Consider the following 20,560-nt stretch of genomic DNA (forward strand, 5'->3'; position numbering starts at 1 on the left):
TGACTTAGTAATCCTCTCATTATTTTAGTGATTAAACCTAGCCAAAGCTGGTGGTGATTTAAAGTTTCTATTTGTTTGATGTCACCTTAGGAATTGAAATTTCTCCAGTTCTTTATTCAAGATGAAAATAATATTGAATAGTTACTATGTACGGTGTATCAACAGTGGTATGGAACAAAAGCCTATGCCATGTTAGGAAATGCATAGTTCAAATTTTCAGTTGTGAAAAGTACACATTCCAGACTTTGACATCTATACTTAGGAAACTGGCCTGTCGGGAGACTATTGTTCTACTTTTCAGGTGAATCAAGCACTATAATTGGGGCTGTGTTTGTGCAAGGAGAAGCAAGGCAATCTGGCAAAACAGAACAAGACAGTTTTCTGCTCTTTCTCTTCACAATCTTAGGCTTGTCATATACCACCAGTCCCCTCCTGTTATTTTGTGATTTATAGGTTACAGCATGCCTTCACATTTAATCTTCACTACAACCCTGTGAGTTTTAACTTCGGAAAGTCTTTGATATAGATTTCTCCGGTTTGTATTCCACAAGGAGAAATATCTTGGATAAATGTCCACATTTCAAAATGGGAAACTGGAAATGTGGAGAAGTTAACTGAATGTGTCATTTCCACACGACTGAAAATGGTTAAGGCGGGATATAACGCTTAGTCTTGATCGCTGACTAGTTCCAGGACCTCACGGCAGCCTGACTTACAAGACGATCTATTGATGAAGAAGTTAGACGCTGGAGTCAGGCTGTGTGGGTTTCTGTGTGTCCGTGAGCAAGCTATTGAACTTCTCTAAGGCCTGTTCTGAATAACACCTACTTCCAAATATGATTTTGATGGTTAACTAAAATAAGGCATGATAAGCTCCTATGCCAGGGCAGGGAACATGGTAAGCGCTTCATATATGTTTCTTGTTGCTGGTGACATTGTAATCAGACCCAAGCATATTTGTGTTAATAGCATCATCGAGTCAAAATTATTTTTGCCAAATCTTTGTTCATTTGGTTCATGTGTTTATCATAGTTCTAAAATAAATCTGTTATCCAAGTTATCACAGAAGTGTGTTTACTATGTTATTCCTACACCTGTTCAAAGCAATACAAACTGTATCTATTTGCTGGTATTTTTCATTCAAAGTAGACTTGAAATAGTCTTTATAGTGAAAATAGATAGCCAATGCAGTTCAACATGAATGTTAACTTTAAAAGAGTAAAAATAGTTATGGATATTACATTATTTATATTTATACTGGATGTCTCATTGACTGAAACTTGGGTAAAGTTATAAATAGTTTGTATGAAAACACATAAAGGAGATAAGAGAATCGTAAATTGTATAATCTGCACTCTCGTTCCTCACTTTTCTCACAAACTCCTCTTTTTTAAAAAAAAAACTTATGTTTTTAAATTTATCTCTTCTTGTAAAAAGCTAATAATAACACCTCCCGTTTCTCCTGCCTGAATTTAAATAAAAAATTTCCGGTTAATGACAGTTCATTTTTACTAAAGGGCATCATAGAAATGATAAGGTTTGAGTTGCATCCTGAAAATTTGGTAGAATTTGGCCAGTGGGAGGAAAGAGGCAGACACTAACAGGAAAGCTATGAATGGAAAGTCTGACACTGAAATGATTGGGCCATGGGATCCCTGCCAGGGTGGAGTACAAAGTATATTTTAATAATCAGGGTTGGATGTGATTATAGAGGTCTTTGCTTATCAAATAAACTCATTAAGATATAATTAGGTAATACCAAGGACAGTCTCTGATATAAAATTAACTAATATTTTTTATAGATAAATTTATTTATTTTAATTGGAGGTTAATTACTTTACAGTATTGTATTGGTTTTGCCATACATCAACATGAATCCACCACAGGTATACACGTGTTCCCCATCCTGAACCCCCCTCCCTCCTCCCTCCCCATACCATAACTAATATTTAAAGAATCTAAATCAAGAGCCTTTTTGTAAAGAACTATGATCCATCTCTCCAGACTGATACATACAGCATTCATTCAAGTTCAGATATTCAGTAGCATCTTAATATTTGATGAAGAGTTATTCCACAATTTGTTCAGGCTTTCTTTTTTGAAAAAACATTCAGGTGCTATCCAGATTTCTATCATGACAATGATGAAATAAACACATAGTCTCAAGGTGCCTGATTTTCTCTAGGAAGGGTTTTGGTTCTCAGAATTTATGTAAGTGCCAGATTCTTTCAAGCAAGGCTGTTAAAATTTGCATTCCTCTTGCTTTTGACGAATGTGGGCACCAGTATCTTCAGCTCCTTAACTTTGGCAAAATAACTGTAGTTCATTATTCTTTTATATTTCCTTTCTCTATTAATGAGAAAGATTATCCAATGTTTCTGATCTTTTCTTCTAGTCTTACTGAGATAAAATTAACATATAGCACTGTGTAGATTCAAGGTGTAAAGGATAATGATTTGACTTACATACATCATGAAATGACCACCATAAATTTAACAATATCCATCGTGTCATACAGACACAAAATAAAAGAAGAAAATAGTTTCCTTGTGCTGAGATCTCAAGATTTACTCTCTTAAAAACATGCAACAGTGATAATTATATTTTCATGTACTTTACATCCTTAGTACTTATTTGTCTTGTAACTGCAAGTTTGTACCTTCCGACTGCCTTCATCAACTTCCCTGATCCCCGCAACCCCTACCTCTGTGCTTAGTCATTCAGTTGTATCCGAATCTTTGCGGCCTCATGAACTGTAGCCTGCCAGGCTCCAGTGTCCATGGGACTTCCCAGGCAAGAATACTGGAGTGGGTTGCCATTTCCTTCTCCAGGGGATCTTCCCAACCCAGGGGTCAAACCCAGGCCCCTCCATTGCAAGCAGATTCTTTCCCTTCTGAGCCACCAGGGAAGCCCCAACCCCTACCTCTGGTAAGCACAAATCTGATCTTTTTTTCTATAGATTTATTGTTGTTTTTTTGTTTGAGTGTAATTGATAACAACATTACGTGAGTTCTTGGTATACAACATAGTGATTCAATATTTCTAGTAGTATAAAATGATGATCGTGATATGTCTATTTACCATGTCACCATACAAAGATATTATATTATTATTGACTGTATTCTCCATACTGTAAATTTCATTTCTGTGACTTTTTTTGTTTTAACGGGAATTTTGTGCTTCATAATTTCCCTCACCAATTTCACTCTTTCCCTGACCCTTTTCCCTCTGGCAACTATTTGCTCATACTCTCTGTATCTATGACTCTGTTTCTATTTTGTTATGTTTGCTAATTTGTTTTGTTTTGATTTTCTTCTGTGAAAATCTTTGGTTATTCTACTTGAGAAATATAAAATAAAATATGTATTTCTTCATTCTGTGTTTCCAGTCTTGGTTTTAGAGTTCTCCCCAACCCTTTGGCTATACAACTAGTTTTTGAAATTCTTTTCTAAATGTTGTTACTTTTTCTTTATATGTTTAAATATTTTTCCCATCCCTAATTTATTGTTATGAAATGAGATAGGGGCTAATTTTGTTTTTTGGGGGTAGAAAATGGTTTCAGTGCCATATAATAAATGAGTCACTTTTTCCAATTGAATAGAAATTTTACTTTTTCACATATCAAGTTCCTATATATAATAAGTGGTGGTGGTAGTTTAGTCGCTAAGTCGTTTCTGACTCTTTACAACCCCATCGACTGTAGCGCTCCAGGCTCCTCTGTCCATGGGATTTCCCACGCAAGAATACTGGAATGGATTTCCATTTCCTTCTTCATATATAATAAGAAGTAATAATGGTTAAAAAGCTATTCAACTGATCTGTACTTGTTGCTGTATTCTTGGATCATGGTCTTCCTTTCATAATTTTTGAAATTCTTAGATATATATTTCTCCTTATTAACCAATAGTGTTATCAAGTTACAGATAAAAAAGATTCTGAATAAAAAGATGGTGTTTAGTTGCTAAGTAGTGTCCGACTCTTGCAACCCCATGAACTGTAGCCCATAGGATTTTCCAGACAAGAATACTGGAGTGAGTTGCCACTTCCTTTCAGGGGATCTTCCTGATCCACGGATTGAACCTGGATCTCCTGCTCTGCAGACAGATTCTTTACCAACTGAGCTACCAGGGAAGGCCCTGAACAAAATGCACATATTTATTTTGAGACAATTGACACAATTAAGATATTAGGTCTTTCTATTCAGAACATATTTTCATCATATCTTGGATCTTATTTTATACTCTGTGATGTTTTGTTGTTTCTTCTTATATATTTTATTTTTTCTTTAATATTTTCATAAGTACAGTATATTTTGCCACAATTTATAATAGCTACTTTTTAATTCTATATTTAATCAGTTTTGTTTATAACTGTATTTCAAATATAGAGAAAAACATGGATTTTTTTTGATATATAAGGTATCTTATATCTTAACTTTTTTTTATCTTCAGTTCAGTACAGTTCAGTTGCTCAGTTGTGTCTGGCTCTTTGCAACCCATGAACTGCAGCATGCCAGGCTTCCCTGTCCATCACCAACTGACTTTACTCAAACTTATGACCATTGAGTAGGTGATGCTATCCAACCATCTCATCTTCTGTCATCCCCTTCTCCCACTTTCAGTCTTTCCCAGAATCAGGATCTTTTCCAATGAGTCAGTTCTTCACATCAGGTGGCCAAAGTATTGGAGTTTCACCTTCAGCATGAGTCCTTCTGATGAATATTCAGGACTGATTTCCTTTAGGATGGACTGGTTGGATCTCCTTGCAGTCCAAGGGACTCTCAAGAGTTTTCTCCAACACCACAGTTCAAAAGCATCAATTCTTCAGCACTCAGCTTTCTTTATCGTCCAACTCTCACATCCATACATGACTACTGGAAAAACCATAGCTTTGACTAGACGAATCTTTGTTGGCAAAGTAATGTCTTTGCTTTTTAATATGCTCTCTAGGTTGGTCATAACTTTTCTTGCAAGGAGCAAGCGTCTTTTAATTTCATGGCTGTAGTCACCATCTGCAGTGATTTTGGAGCCCCCAAAATAGAGTCTGTCACTGTTTTCATTGCTTCCCCATCTATTTGCCATGAACTGATGGGACAGATGCCATGATCTTAGTTTTCTGAATGTTGAGTTTTGAGCCAACTTTTTCACTGTCCTTTGTCACTTTCATCAAGAGGCTCTTTAGTTCTTTACTTCCTACCATAAGTGTGTTGTCATCTGCAAATCTGGGGTTATTGATATTTCTCCCAGTAATCTTGAGTCCAGCTTGTGTTTCCTCCAGCGCAGCATTTCTCATGATGTACTCTGCATATAAGTTGAATAAGCAGGGTGACAATATACAGCCTTGATGTACTCCCTTCCCTATTTGGAACCAGTCCACTGTTCCACGTCCAGTTCTAACTGTTGCTTCCTGACCTGCATATAATTTCTCAAAAGGCAGGTCAAGTGGTCTGGGGTATTCCCATCTCTTTAAGAATTTTCCATGGTTTGTTGTGATCCACACAGTCAAAGGCTTTGGCATCAACTTTATTCATTCATTCATATAGCAACCACTTGATTTTTGTGCAAGTTCAGGTTTGAGTGTATATGCATGTGTGCATGTTTATGAAAATTTCTCAAGTTCTCAATAAATTATGTTTAATTAGTTTTTAAAATATAAATTTAAGTTGAAACTTCCTTACGTTGGTTTGAATTAGAAGGTCTGTCTGGGTAATTAAGAGAGATAAATTTGATATTCATAAGTCTGAGTTTTAAAAAATATAGGTTTCAGTACATTAGATAAAAAACATTAAAGCTAAAAGTAAGATGAAGCTAAAGATTCCAACAAATTTTTGTTGAGGTACTTGAAAAAATTCTCATAAAATTTCAATTATTTTACTATCAATAAGGGTACAAAGGTTTTTGAATCATAGAAATTTCATGTTACAGCAATGACCTCTCATAACAGAGATATTAAAGGACTTTCACAAGATAATATAACTAATCCAGAGTAAAGCCCAATTAAAATATTGGTCTTAATAATTGAGGATATACCAATTACTATTATATAAGAAAATTTCTTTTACTCTGTTTATACAACCCAGTTTAATGAATGCTGAATGTAAGGGAATGAATTCTCTGAAACTGGATGAATGTCACTCCAGGATGAATTTTTCTCTAGAAATGTATACTTCAGCATTAATAGTTCAAAAATGTATATGTTAGTGACAAAGAGACATTTCTATATTTGGGTAAAATGTCACACTCTAGATTTTAAAGTATATGCCTCAGACTGGTGCCAAGTTACTTCCATGAAAAGCATTGGGTTGGATTTGAGGAAAGCTTTCAGTTTATGAGTTAATCATTAATCAGTTAAACTGATTGTTAATTGCTCAATCATTTATGACTCTTTGCAATCCCATGGACTATAGCTGCCAGCCTCCTCTGTCCATAGGATTGTCCAAGCAAGAATATTGGACTGGGTTGCCATTCCCTTCTCCAGGAGATCTTTCCGACTCAGGGATCAAACCTAGGGTCCTGCATTGCAGGCACATTCTTTACCATGAGCATTAATGTGTGTTATTTAGCTTATGTGTAGGTCAGTCACTCTGAAAACTATGTGAGATGAAAATGATTCAGTTAATAATGTAACTAATGTTATGGTAAGATTGAGAAAAAGACATCGAACAAATATTCATGAATCTTAGAAAAAAAGCCAAAGCAAATTTCCAGCTATACAGTGTAATAAACAGGGATATGAGTTTAGTTTTCAGATCCTCTTTTAATTGCCTGTTCTTCTTAGTTGTAGATTTCTGGGTCAACAATATAATTCAATCAGTTGAAATTTGTTAAATGGGAGATTGTGTTGCTTATAAGTAACATGAGTATATTTTCATACAGGTATGTTTGCATGGGTGTAATGCTTTTATGTTTGTAGAGTTTATTTTGACTAAAATAAGTCAAGCATAGTGTAATTTTTATCTACATGGTTGTTCTTGTGATATTCATTTCTGTCCTTAAATATGTCAGATTTGGAGGAAAAAAATTATATTCCTATCAACGTTATTTTTAGGTAATAGCCCCTGAGCACCTATAGCGAACTATTTATTTTCCTGTTAGAAAATCTGTTTTTCACTTATGACATTGGAAGCACAAAAAGAAAGAGGGAGAGTTGCATACTGAAGATACTGAATAAAGCAAAGCACAGGATAAGGACAGGAAATAGACTTGTGAGTGAACCATGAAAGAAGGAGAAGCCCATTTTCTGCATTTTCTAAATGTTTCTGAGTTCCAATGCCTTATGTTTTAGACTTATTTAAATTTCTGTTGTTTAATCACAAAGGCACATCTGACTCTTGTGACCCCAGGGACTGTAGCCTGCCAGGATCCTCTGTTCATGGGATTTTTCAGGCAAGAATACTGGAATGAGTTGCCATTTCCTTCTCAGGGTGTCTGCCCAACTCAGGGATCAAACCCGCGTCTCCTGCATTGGCAGGCAGATTCTTTACCACTGAGCTACCTGGGAAACCCTTAAATTTCTGAGTATCAGGTAAATAGTAAAGTTGCTAATCAACTGATAAACGTCTCTGCTGCTGGAGCTCAGCAAACAGGCATCTCTTCACTGCCCTCTTCTCTGCTCCAATGTCACCATCTTCCAAGTCAAGAGGTCCTTTGAGATGGTACTCTCATCTTTCCTATAAAGTCAGTAAGAAGTGGACTTTCATTACCTTCTATTCTTGGCCAGCTAGTGCGCAAAAGAGAGAAGAAGGGTCATTAGCCCTTAATTGATTAAGGACTTCTCCGAAAATCCCTTTTCAATCCTAGATTTTGCAAATATGCCATTAGAACACTGCCATTCTGTAATGGAACTCTGAATGGTTTAGTTCTGTTTATGACTAGCTTTCCCTCCGAGACAAGTAGACATTATTGAAACTGAAACCCGAACTCAAAGATATGTCAGGGCATCTGGACTGGAGCTGCCTTGTGCTCTGATGCCTTTGCTTTGAATTGCTCCTACTCCACACGTGCGTTTCCTCTCTCTGCCTCTCTCTCCTGCATCATGGTCCTGATCACAGTCTTCCCTTTTCCATTACTACAGCTCTAGCTTAGACTGCACTGGTTACCAGGCTCCCTCATCTACCTCCAGCCATTCTACTTTTCAATCTGATAATCAGTGACATTAGCATGTAGGAATTACATTATTCTCCCGGTTAAATTCTTCTATGACTCCACCAATGGCTATTCGAAAACCTTCCCTCAGTTCAGTTGAGTTCAGTCGCTCAGTCGTGTCTGACTCTTTGTGACCCCATGAATCGCAGCACCAATTCCCAGAGTTCACTCATACTCACATCCATCGAGTCCGTGATGCCATCCAGCCATCTCATCCTCTGTCGTCCCCTTCTTCTCCTGCTCCCAATCCCTCCCAGCATAAGAGTCTTTTGCAATGAGTCAACTCTTCGCATGAGGTGCCCAAAGTACTGGAGTTTCAGCTTTAGCACCATTCCTTCCAAAGAAATCCCAGGGCTGATATCCTTCAGAATGAACTGGTTGGATCTCCTTGCAGTCCAAGGGACTCTCAAGAGTCTTCTCCAACACCACAGTTCAAAAGCATCAATTCTTCGGTGTTCAGCCTTCTTCACAGTCCAACTCTCACATCCATACATGACCACTGGAAAAACCGTAGCCTTGACTAGATGGACCTTAGTCAGCAAAGTAATGTCTCTGCTTTTGAATATGCTATCTAGGTTGGTCATAACTTTTCTTCCAAGGAGTGAGCGTCTTTTAATTTCATGGCTACAATCACCATCTGCAGTGATGTTGCCCTAATCTGCATTCAAGCATTTTATAATTATTTATCTCTATGTGGTTTATCCCATACTCTAAAGAATTTGCATGAATCCATCTTTCTTATTTTTTTTTCTTGTTATCGTTTTCTGGTAACTTTTCTATGTTGTTTATTCCAACCCATCTTAAGTATAAATTCCCTCTAAAATCCTTTTCTAATTCTACCTAGTAAAAATAATGTCTTCTGTAAATTAATTTCCCTATTGCTTTATTTATACTCTCTTTAGGGAATTTATTTATGCCAAAATCACTTGCATAATTTATACTGTGTGTGTGTGTGTGTAGGTGTGTGCATTTGTGTGTATGTGCAACCATACTTTTAGGACTAAGGAGAATAATTATATGATTATTTCCACAGATGCTTTCAGGCCTTAGACAAATTCAATAGCCAACCCTGATAATAAATAAAACAATTCAAAATTATTGCTTAAAATGTTGAATGCCATAAATAAGAAGGTGGATAGAGTGATAAAGGACTAGAATACCAAGTATAATTTACAGTGGGCATGAAAGTTGGTATCACTGTTTAAGAATATTATTCGATCCAGAAATTCCATTCCTAGGTACAAGACCAACAGACATGGACAAAAATGTACAAAGGAACCATATTCTTAATAGCCATAGACTGGAAACTACACAGATATCATCAAAAAGAGATTGATAAATAAGTTGTGTCATTTTCAAAAATCAAAATCTTATGCAGAATTGATATAACAAAAATGATTGCTACTAACAGAGAAAGTTAAACATAAAAAGTACATACTTTGATTTGTTTATATAAAGTTTAAAAGTTTGTGAAAGTAATCTGTGGTGATAGCAGTTAGATTTGTGATTGTGAAATGGAATGACTAAGAAAGGACAAGAGGGAGGTTCTTGGGATGCAGACACTCTTCCAGGTTTTTGTCTGTGTTGTGTCACACAAGCATGTTCACATTTTAAAAAGGTGTCAAGCTGTACACTGTGCATTTTCCTGTTTGTATGAATGAAAGTGAAAGTGAAAGTCGCTCCGCTGTGTCTGATTCTTTGGGACTCCATGGACTCTAGGCCAGAATACTGGAGTGGGTGGCCTTTCACTTCTCCAGGGGATCTTCCCAACCCAGGGATCTAATGTATGCTATACCCCAAAAACAAGTTCAAAATTAATAATGATTGCAATGAATCAAAATATATAGAATAAAAGAAAAATCCATGGGCCCATGAGTAATACTTAGTAATTAAAGGGAGAAGAGGACCAAATTGTACATATAAAAGAATGCAGAAGCAATGATAAAATAAGAAAGCCCTCAATTATCAAACACCATGTAATAACCGATGTAGGCACATAATTAGCACTCAATAACAAGCAGTCATTTAAGTGTTTTTGTTTTATTGTTATTTTCAATGCAATGCTTACCTTCGGGGACTTGGATAAACAATCATATGTGCCTGCTGGGCTGTGTGATCAGAGTCCCAGCAGACTCTCTCTCTATATATATAGTGTGTTTTGTTGGAATATAACTGGTCAAAGTATGTTTTTTCAGAAGCAGCAGTGATTTGCAGTGGGTGTATTTTTTTTTTTTTTTGCTGTTTTATTCCATTCTTGACCAAAGCTTCCTCTAAGTGGTTTTTTATGGAAAATTGTCCCACTAACTTAAAGGGTGAGGTGGGAGATATACTTAAATTGTCTTCTAAAAAATTAAATACTGAATATGTTAATATATATATACACACACACACATAGAGTGTGTAGCTTATGAAATAGATATCCAAAATGACCAGATGAATTAAAAGCATATGAGTTTAATTATTCTCCTGTAAAGACTACAGTCTACTTAAAAGTAGTGCAATTGAAGTTTCATGTGACTTTCCTTTATCTCTCAATTATTTTCTTTTTATCCTTTTGTGGTTTCCTTCATATTTGACCAATATCCCATTTTAATGTGATTTTTATGTCATCACTTTTTCTTCTCTGCCTGTTTAACTTGTCCTTATGTAGCACTTATTTTCACAGAGGCCTCTATGACTTTGTGGCAGCAGGAAGAAATATTAAACCAAAAACTTGTCAAGCAGCAGGGTGTAATGCAATACATACAGGTCTGGGTGTCAGACAGATGGGCCTGGTTCTAACAGCAAGATACCTGCTTACTCACCAAGAGAGCATGTCTATAAAAATATGAATAATGAATAGTTAGAGTAAGTGTTCTTGCTGTTAAGTTGCTAAGTTGAATCCAACTTTTTGCAACCCCAGGGACTGCAGCCTGCCAGTCTTCCTTGACCTTCCTATCTCCTAGAGTTTGCTCAGACTCACATCCTTTGAGTTGGTGATGCCATCCAACCATCTCATCCTCTGTTGTCCCCTTTTCCTCCTGACCTCCATCTTTCCCAGCATCAGGTTCTTTTCCAATGAGTCAGCTCTTTGCATCAGGTGGCCAGAGTAGTGGCGCTTCAGCTTCAGCATCAGTCCTTCCAATGAATGTTTGGGGCTGATTTCCCTTTAAGATTGACTACTTTGATCTCTTGGCAGTCCATGGAACTCTCAAGAGCTTTAGGCTTATTAAATAGTGCCTATTAAATTGTTTTTGTCTTCATCATTCCTAGAGAATAACAGGAAATAATAATAAGGAAATTGTTTGTAAGTGCACTGGTGACCTGATTCATTGGGAAGCATTTTTTTCTAACAAACAGCGATGTTAGCAAGGGAACATCTCTTGTCATCTGGAAGATACACTGTAAAGGGATAGATGAAAAGAGAAAGCTGAGAAGATACCTCTCAGGTTCGGCTGCCACCTTTAATCATAGCTTGGATCTTAGGGCTACAGAAGATAAAACACAAACAAGCCAAAAACCTGAGTGAGGAATTTAAAACTTGTACTGCAGAGGAAAATCTGGGGTTTAAAGCAAATCATTAACTATTTTTCAGTGTCTTTCTTATTATTTAGGTAGGCCACATCACTGGGAAAGAAAAGCAAAGACTGACAGAAAAGAAGTTGGGAGCAAGAAAGACTTTTATCAAGGGTTTTCATAGGCATTGAGTTTAAGATTTCATAAAATGTCACAATTCAGACAGATAAAACAAAGAATACCGTGTCATTCTATTGCAGTTTTTTTTTTAAATCTAATTGTTTTTTTGTCTTTGGAGGGGAAAAAGCTGCATCTGTCATGGAGGGGAAAAAAAGAAAAAAAAAAAAACAACCACCCGGCTAAAGATGTGTGATCTTGTTCAACATTGCTGTAGCATGTTGTCTTAAATCACAGGCTTGAGCAAATGAACCCCTCCTGACCTCTGTTTTCTTCTTCTTTCTAGGTGCCTCCCATACTCCTTGATAAGCAGTTCTCTGAATTCACTCCAGACATTACGCCCATCATTTTGGCAGCCCATACAAATAATTATGAGATAATAAAACTTTTGGTTCAGAAAGGCGTCTCAGTGCCCAGACCCCACGAGGTCCGTTGTAACTGCGTTGAATGCGTGTCTAGCTCAGATGTGGACAGTCTCCGCCACTCTCGCTCCAGACTCAACATCTACAAGGCCCTGGCCAGCCCGTCTCTCATTGCCCTGTCCAGTGAAGACCCTTTTCTCACAGCCTTTCAGTTGAGTTGGGAGCTCCAGGAACTGAGTAAGGTGGAAAATGAATTCAAGTCAGAATATGAGGAGCTGTCTCGACAGTGCAAACAATTTGCCAAGGACCTACTGGATCAGACAAGAAGTTCCCGAGAGCTGGAAATCATTCTTAATTACCGTGATGACAACAGTCTCCTGGAAGAACAAAGTGGAAACGATCTCGCGAGACTCAAATTGGCCATTAAGTACCGTCAGAAAGAGGTGAGTGTTGCTAGACTTTATCCATCAAAATGCCACAGAACTTAATCACAGGGGGGAAAAGTTGGTACTCCAAAATTAGGTTGGGGTTTTAAAGTATTTTCTATTTAACTGTAAGTGGATGAAATGTTGGCCAGATTACTGATTATGAAACACATTTAGGAGGGGCAGTAAGTGGTTTAATAATTGGTGATGTTTTTTGACATCTGTATTAAAATATACACATTTACTGGGGTGAAAATGGTAAAACTAATGAATTCTAGACTCTCTGTATGAAGAGTTCTGATTCTGCCATTTATAAGTCTTGTTCCTTTAGAGGGTCACACAGATTTCTTGGAGCTTTGGTTTTCTCATCTGCTTAATGGACTTAATATTTATATTTGATTATATATATACTTCTTTATACATATAAAATATTTTTCTCACAGATTTGAAGGAAGTATAAAATGAGTGGATATATATGAATGCTCTGAGCAAATTATAATGTGTGATATTAATAAAAATACGTTATTAGAAATTATTACTAAAAGAAAGCTTTTAGTCCAACAGCAGGTGGAAGTTCTAAAACTTCTCTCACATCTGGCTTAGTTTCTTTATTTGTCAGGAATGAGAAGTTAAAGAAGTCAGTTGCAGGAGAGTAATACAGTTTTCATTAGATTTCTGTGAATTTGAATATTAAATGAGGAAAATTCAGATCTATTATACATATTGCCTAGCATAATTGTTTTTTGCTTCTATCACTGATATTGAGTAAGTTCTCAAAAGTATGCTTACTTCTACCTCCAAAAAATATTGGTTTTCTTTTCATTGGTGAATTATAGTAATTATTCTAGAATAAAAATATTGGAAAACTACATATATAAGATGAAAAAGAAAAAGAAGCTTCTGAAAAAAATGTATTTAATTTTTTTTTTGAGTTGGCCCTGAATATTCCACATTAGCCCTGGCTGCATTATCTGTTGCTACTTACTAAGTACTTAAGGTTCAAGATACCTGAATTTGCTTCTTTGAGTTTATCCTGTAGTTCTTTGGCCAGTTGTCATGGAGCCTAAAAGTAATTAACAATCTTTTCCCTCAACAGCAAAGGAAATGGCTTCTTTTGTGCGTATTACCTCTGACTCTAAAATCACATGCACTAGGTTGAGCCATGTCAATACAATCAACTCATTTTTTTAGAGTCTTACGTTTAGAACTCACGATTCTGTTTTTTTCCTAAGATATTAGAATAATTTTAATATGCAACTAGAAAGAAATTAATGAAAATCTTCACTTGACTAAAGATGGTTTTTCTTTGCTTAGATCCTTTTGTATTTTTTAGGAATAGACTCAATTTCAAGGTTTATTGAACAAAGAGCCACAAATTGAGTCCTTGGTTAGGTATGTTAGAAGCAAAGCAATAGAAAACATTTGATAATTTCTAACACTTCTTTCAAGATGCTTGTACTTTTTGTTTCTGTGAAGTTATGGATTTGGAGGGTGATAGAACCTAACAGTGCAGCAGGATGAAGGAAGGCTAAAAACACATAACATGTAATAAGAAAATATGAAGTAGTAATAGCTTTTAAAAGATACATTTTTTAAAATGACTCTGCATTTGCATTTTATATTTTAGTTTTTGAAATAACAATGGAGGGGGAAAAAAGCAAAATTATTATAGAATTGTTCTGGAGTATCTCATTCGATATTAAAGAGCATATTTCCCTAGAGTTGACAGTTTTTCAAGAGCAAAGTAATGTTGGATGGCTAATAATGGCTTTATAGAATCAAGAATAAGATTTTACATTCACATACATTCTTTGAAATCATAGGTTGTGTTTTATGAAACTTACTCCTAAACTATTCAAAAATTACCGATCTGAAAATACTTGATAAGATTTTCTAGTAAGAGCATGTGTGTTAAATAAAACTCTACTTTAGCATAAATGTCTTCCCATTTACTTTTTTTTTTTTAAAGGGCATAGACTGAACAGGAAAAACTTTTTTGAGAAAAAGTTTTATTGGAGTATAGTTGATTTATAATGTATTAATTTCAGCTGTACAGCAAAGTTAATTATACATATTACTTATATCTACTCTTTTATTAGAGTATTTTTCCATATAGGCCATTACAGAGTATTGAGTAGAGTTCCCTATGCTACAAATCCTCACAAAATACTAGCAAATCGAATCCAACAACACATTGCTCTATACCTTTTTAACCACAAGTTCTCCTTGTTTCAGTCTACAAAAGTTTGAGGTTTGTCTTTGACCCATCCATCTCCGATGTTTTGGGATTGCCTTCCCACTAATGTTCACATGGCTGAGTCCTACTCACTCTTAAAACCTCACTCAGTTCTCTATTCCCACAGAGAGATTCCAAGAAGCAGTTCTTCCATACAGCCTTTAGGATAAATGCCTTCATTGTACACAGAATGGCTGCACTGTATTGCTGTATTTTACTTGCCTTTTCTAGGACACAATTGAGCGACTTCACTTCACTTCACTTCTCTAGGCTGTCAGTATCAGGAACACATTTGTCTCATTCATCAGCCCTACTTCAGTACCTGGTAGAGAAAGGATGCTCCATGTGAATTGATCTCAATATGCTCAATATGAATGCATTTGAATAAAGTTTCAAAATCTCTTAGTTCTGGAAGGCTCCCTGCATGTTTCCTTGCCTGATTAATTTGCAGTGTTTAGGTTAATAATGGAAAGCAATTAAATATATTTTTTGTATGAAAAGTTTGCAATGCAATCCCTGTATAGCTCTTCAAATTAAAGTGAAAAAATATATAAAATCTCTATATGGTCAACAGCCTATGTTCTTTTAAATTTACTTTTCCTTTTCTTGAAGGTAAGTCAACAATTTTGCAACATTAACTTTCAACTTGGTATTAATCTGGGTTCTGTCTTAGAAATTAAGGGAGTTGTTAAAGAGGAAGGAGAGAAATCAACATGGGGACAGCCCTGGACTCACCTGTTTATCCTATCCTGGAGCAATATGAAGAGATTTGTATCAATCAGCTGCTTTCTATAGCAGGTGGTATCAGAACCTTGGGACTGTGTGGTGAACAATGACTCTCTCCTCTTAGATCCTTTAGATTCTGGTGGCTGGTCAACAGTTGTGTAAGAGTTTTGCATTTGCTACAAATTGGGCAAGATGAGCTGACCTTTGTTAGGCACTCAAATATGCAGATGACACCACCCTTATGGCAGAAAGTGAAGAGGATCTAAAAAGCCTCTTGATAAAAGTGAAAGAGGAGAGTGAAAAAGTTGGCTTAAAACTCAACATTCAGAAAATGAAGATCATGGCATCTGGTCCCATCACTTCATGGCAAATAGATGGGGAAACAGTGGAAACAGAGTCAGACTTTATTTTTGGGGGCTCCAAAATCACTGCAGATGGTGACTGCAGCCATGAAATTAAAAGACGCTTCCTGCTTGGAAGAAAAGTTATGACCAACCTAGATAGCATATTCAAAAGCAGAGACATTACTTTGCCGACTAAGGTCCTTCTAGTCAAGGCTATGGTTTTTCCAGTAGTCATGTATGGATATGAGAGTTGGACTGTGAAGAAGGCTGAGCGCCAAAGAATTGAAGCTTTTGAACTGTGGTGTTGAAGACTCTTGAGAGTCCCTTGGACTGCAAGGAGATCCAATCAGTCCATTCTGAAGGAGATCAGCCCTGGGATTTCTTTGGAAGGAATGATGCTAAAGCTGAAGCTCCAGTACTTTGGGCACCTCATGCAAGCGTTGACTCATTGGAAAAGACTTTGATGCTGGGAGGGATCGGGGGCAGGAGGAGGAGACGACCGAGGATGAGATGGCTGGATGGCATCACTGACTTGATGGGCGTGAGTCTGAGTGAACTCCAGGAGTTGGTGATGGACAGGGAGGCCTGGTGTGCTGTGATTCATGGGGTCTCAAAGAGTCGGACACGACTGAGCAACTGAACTGAAGTCACTCAGTCGTGTCCAACTCTTTATGACCCCGTGGACTGCAGCATGCCAGGCCTCTCTGTCCATCACCAACTCCCGGCGTTTAGTCAAACTCATGTCCATTGAGTCAGTGATGCCATCCAACCATCTCTGTCGTCCCCTTCTCCTTCTGCCTTCAATCTTTCCCAGTATCAGGGTCTTTTCAAATGAGTCAGCTCTTCGCATCAGGTGGCCAAAGTATTGGAGTTTCAGCTTCAACATCAGTCCTTCCAATGAACATTCAGAACTGATTTTCTTTAGGATGGATTGGTTGGATCTCCTTGCAGTCCAAGGGACTCTCAAGAGTCTTCTCCAACACCACAGTTCAAAAGCTTCAATTCTTCGGTGCTCAGCTTTCTTTATAGTCCAACTGTGTTAGGCGTATAGTCTGTTAGGCATATAGTCCAACTCTGTTAGGCACTGACTGTCTTTTATGTCTCTTCATTTCTCACTCTTATTCAAGTCTAGGATGTCTAGAATATACCTTTCATATTTTCTTGTGTCTGGTAAATTCCACATCAGAATATGGATAATTTGGAGGGAAAAAAATGTCTCATACTATTGGGACATTGTCTCGTGGACATCAAACAACTATTATGGAAGAATGGCAAAGGGAGTACTTCTGGGGAGAAAAGTAAGAAAAGGGTATTGCATACAGTGTTCCCCTCCATAACTGAGACTTTTCTGCTGAAATAACTTTGCGAGTCATTCACCCAAGTAAATATGGTAATGCCTTTGTCTTAGTTTGCTTTACTTAGCTAACACAGAATGGGTTATTTGAATTTGACTAGGTATTACTTACCACGTCCCTCTGTTTTTTTCTCTCTTCTCTGTTTTGAATTGTTTGGGGAACATTCATGTGTTCAGATCTCTTCTTAAAAACCGCTTTCTCTGGAAGTATGCCCTTAAGCTGTTTTCAACTCAGAATTCATCATTGGTTTCTCTTCTATGGCAGCAATGTTGCTTCATTACAAGTACTGTTTTGCCTCCTGCTTGTTTTCACTTTTGGTTTCTTCCATTCAACACCTTGCCTTTGGTCCTACCTCCTCCAATCCATTGACCACGGCGCCACCTAAGGGTCTTTGTTTTGTGTTTTAGGAAAAGTAAATCTAGGGATAGTTTTTCAGGTATAGCACTGAAAGCCCCCTGTCTTAGAGAAGCCCTCTGTTTGGTCATCATAAATCTGAGCATGTGAGCTCTGTGTAAAACATTGCAGTGTCTTTCTCACTCTCGCAAATAAAGTCCAAACTGTCACAGCTCACTTTATATGGATTCTGCCTAAATCGTTAGTTTCATTGTTCACCATCACTGCTCATAGTTCACATTTCAGTCAAATGCAAACACTAATTGTACTGCTTTCCTACGTTGGGCCTTTCCACCCAGGTCTCTCTTAGCATAAAAAGACCTCTGTCCTGTTTCATGTTGCTTGCCCATTGTTGCGGGTTTTGCCGGATCTCGGTAAAATTGTCTGAGAGGTTGTTTTTAAACACTGCACTGCTGCTTCTATCCCAATGCTCAGGACAGTTACACAAAAACCCCTGGAAATGCAGAGGCATTTTTTGAAAGACTACCCAGATAATTCTAATGTGCTGTCAAGGTGAGTAAGTACTACCTGAAATTATATATCAAGGTTTAACTCATGAGTTAAAACTTCTTTAGATTTCCTTGACTTTCTCAAGTAGAGAAGACAAAGGTTGCCAAATGTAACATTATCATAAGCACCTGAGCAACTTTTGGAAGTAACTCTCCTTTTGGCTCAGCTGGTAAAGAATTTGCCTGCAATGCAGAAGACCTGGCTTCGATCCCTGGTTTGGGAAGATCCCCTGGAAATCTTCCAGAGGATCCGGAAGGAGGGGAAAGTCTACCCAATCCATTATTCTGTCCAGGAGAATTCCAGGAACTGTATAGCCCATGGGGTTGCAAAGAGTCGGACACAACTGAGTACTTTCACTTTCATGAATTTTCTTTCTCTCAGCCCCAAGTGCAGAAATTCACCTTAGTAAGTCCTTGCATTTGTGGCATAGCACAGAAGTCCTCTCAAGTTCTTCCCATCTCTCCGTCCTCATGTCATCACCCACCCTGTTATGGTTGCCCTGATCCTGATACCTTTCTTTCTTCTTAAGGTCTATTCCACTGCTAACAGGATTCTTAGAGCTTTCATTTATCTGCAAAGTAAGATCCAAGAGTTAGGTAGGAAAAAAAAAAAATCCTACCTTAAAAAGGAAAGTAAACCTATGCAAAGATGGAGGGGAAGGGGTCAAACATTAATATTCTCCTGTCACGTGATAGAGAAATGAAAACTTTCCATCTGAGTGTGCAAACCTAACCATACCAGGTAAATTTCTGGCCGTCTAAAAACTACTGGAGATAGCTTTTTGTTGGTATCAAGTGACTCATCTCTGATGGTTGAAAAAAATTCTATAAAAGTATGAAGCCTATGAAATGAATATAATTCTCTTCCCCATGCCTAATAATGTATGTGATGTTATACCAATTAGCTTTTGAGTTTTTGTTTTCTCACCTTTAAAATGGGAAAATACTGCCTACTTCATGCTGCTGCTGCTAAGTCGCTGCAGTCGTGTCTGACTCTGTGCGACCCCATAGACGGCAGCCCACCAGGCTCCCCCGTCCCTGGGGGAGAACAAGAACACTGCAGTGGGTTGCCATTTCCTTCTCCAATGCAGGAAAGTGAAAAGAGAAAGTGAAGTCGCTTGGTCATGTCTGACTCTTCACGACCCCATGGACTGCAGCCTACCAGGCTCCTCCGTCCATGGGATTTTCCAGGCAAGAGTACTGGAGTGGGTTGCCATTGCCTTGTCCGGCCTACTTCATAGGTCAGTAGTTAAGGTGAAGCATGATAATACAGGTCCAGACTTAGGCGTACTTCCTGGCATGTATGTCCATGGAAGGGTAGCTGTCTATTACATTTAGTTATTACTGTTATTATAATTGCTTTTGTTTATCCCTTCATGGAACCTCAGTATAAAAAGCTAAGGGCGTGCAGAGAAATGATATATACCACTCTATTGTATGTCCTGCAGCAAAAAGAGTGGACTTCACCATTAAATGTTTTAATATGTATACTGAATATTTATATAGGCCTCATGGGTTTCATAGCACTTTTGAACCGTGAGTTTGGAACTGACACATACACACTGCTAAAAATAAATGATAAATTAAAAAAAACTTTTTTGAAGTTTATCATTACAGTCTATTATTATAATCAGTATGCCAAACTATTTATTTTAAAACAACAGTCTCATCAAAAATGCATAATGTGTAAACATTATGCCAGAGCCTAGGGTTGTCCATGCTCTAGTTCTTCCATTATAAGCTTTCGAAAGTAACTTAGATTATTACACACTCAATTATTAATACTCAATTTATTATAAGCTTTCAAAAGTAACTTAGATGTATTACACACTCGATTTTAATTTGTCCTCCTGCTTTGCATTTTTAAAATATATTTTAGGCACTGATTATGTATGCCCTTTGAACCTGACTGCTGCCTGCTAGACCACAGAATCAGGAACTCTTATCACACCAGCACTTATCAAGAATGCCAGGCATATGGCAGAGTTTTAATACATGAGCTACAATGAGTGATGTAAATAATTAAGAGACTTGTATTAATAAAAGGGATAAAAAACTGCATTTCTTTAGCTTACTTTCCTTTTCCTCTGTACTTGGGAGCACACTCACTGACCGATTTCTGGGCCCTGCATCTTGGTCCTCCAAGTGTGTTCACACACCCGCTGTTGCTACGCAAAGGCAACAATGGTAAAGGCTTCCTAATGCTTCTGCCCACCCACTCCTGGGGACCAAACATTTCAGCGCCTGCCACTGGATAGTGGATGAAGCAAATAGCCTGTTCAGGACTTGTGAGCCTGGCTGACAGTACTATGACAGGTCATTAGGCATTTAATTTAACACTAGGTTTTCTGAGCTTGGAATTCAATCCCCATGTGTTTCTTTACAGCTAATTAA

At 37.4% G+C, this 20,560-nt stretch overlaps 1 protein-coding gene across 2 annotated transcripts in view; it reads left to right on the forward strand.

Annotated features, from left to right (window-relative positions):
• TRPC4 (transient receptor potential cation channel subfamily C member 4) overlaps positions 1–20,560 on the forward strand; it is a 206,852-nt gene that overhangs the window by 88,608 nt on the left and 97,684 nt on the right. For both annotated transcript variants that reach the window (XM_069601491.1, XM_069601489.1), the window contains exon 3: positions 12,103–12,621. In XM_069601491.1, the coding sequence (XP_069457592.1) occupies positions 12,103–12,621 (519 nt within the window). The remainder of the gene's footprint in view (positions 1–12,102; positions 12,622–20,560) is intronic.

Source organism: Ovis canadensis, chromosome 10, assembly GCF_042477335.2.
Source record: "Ovis canadensis isolate MfBH-ARS-UI-01 breed Bighorn chromosome 10, ARS-UI_OviCan_v2, whole genome shotgun sequence".
Classification (NCBI taxonomy): domain Eukaryota; kingdom Metazoa; phylum Chordata; class Mammalia; order Artiodactyla; family Bovidae; genus Ovis; species Ovis canadensis.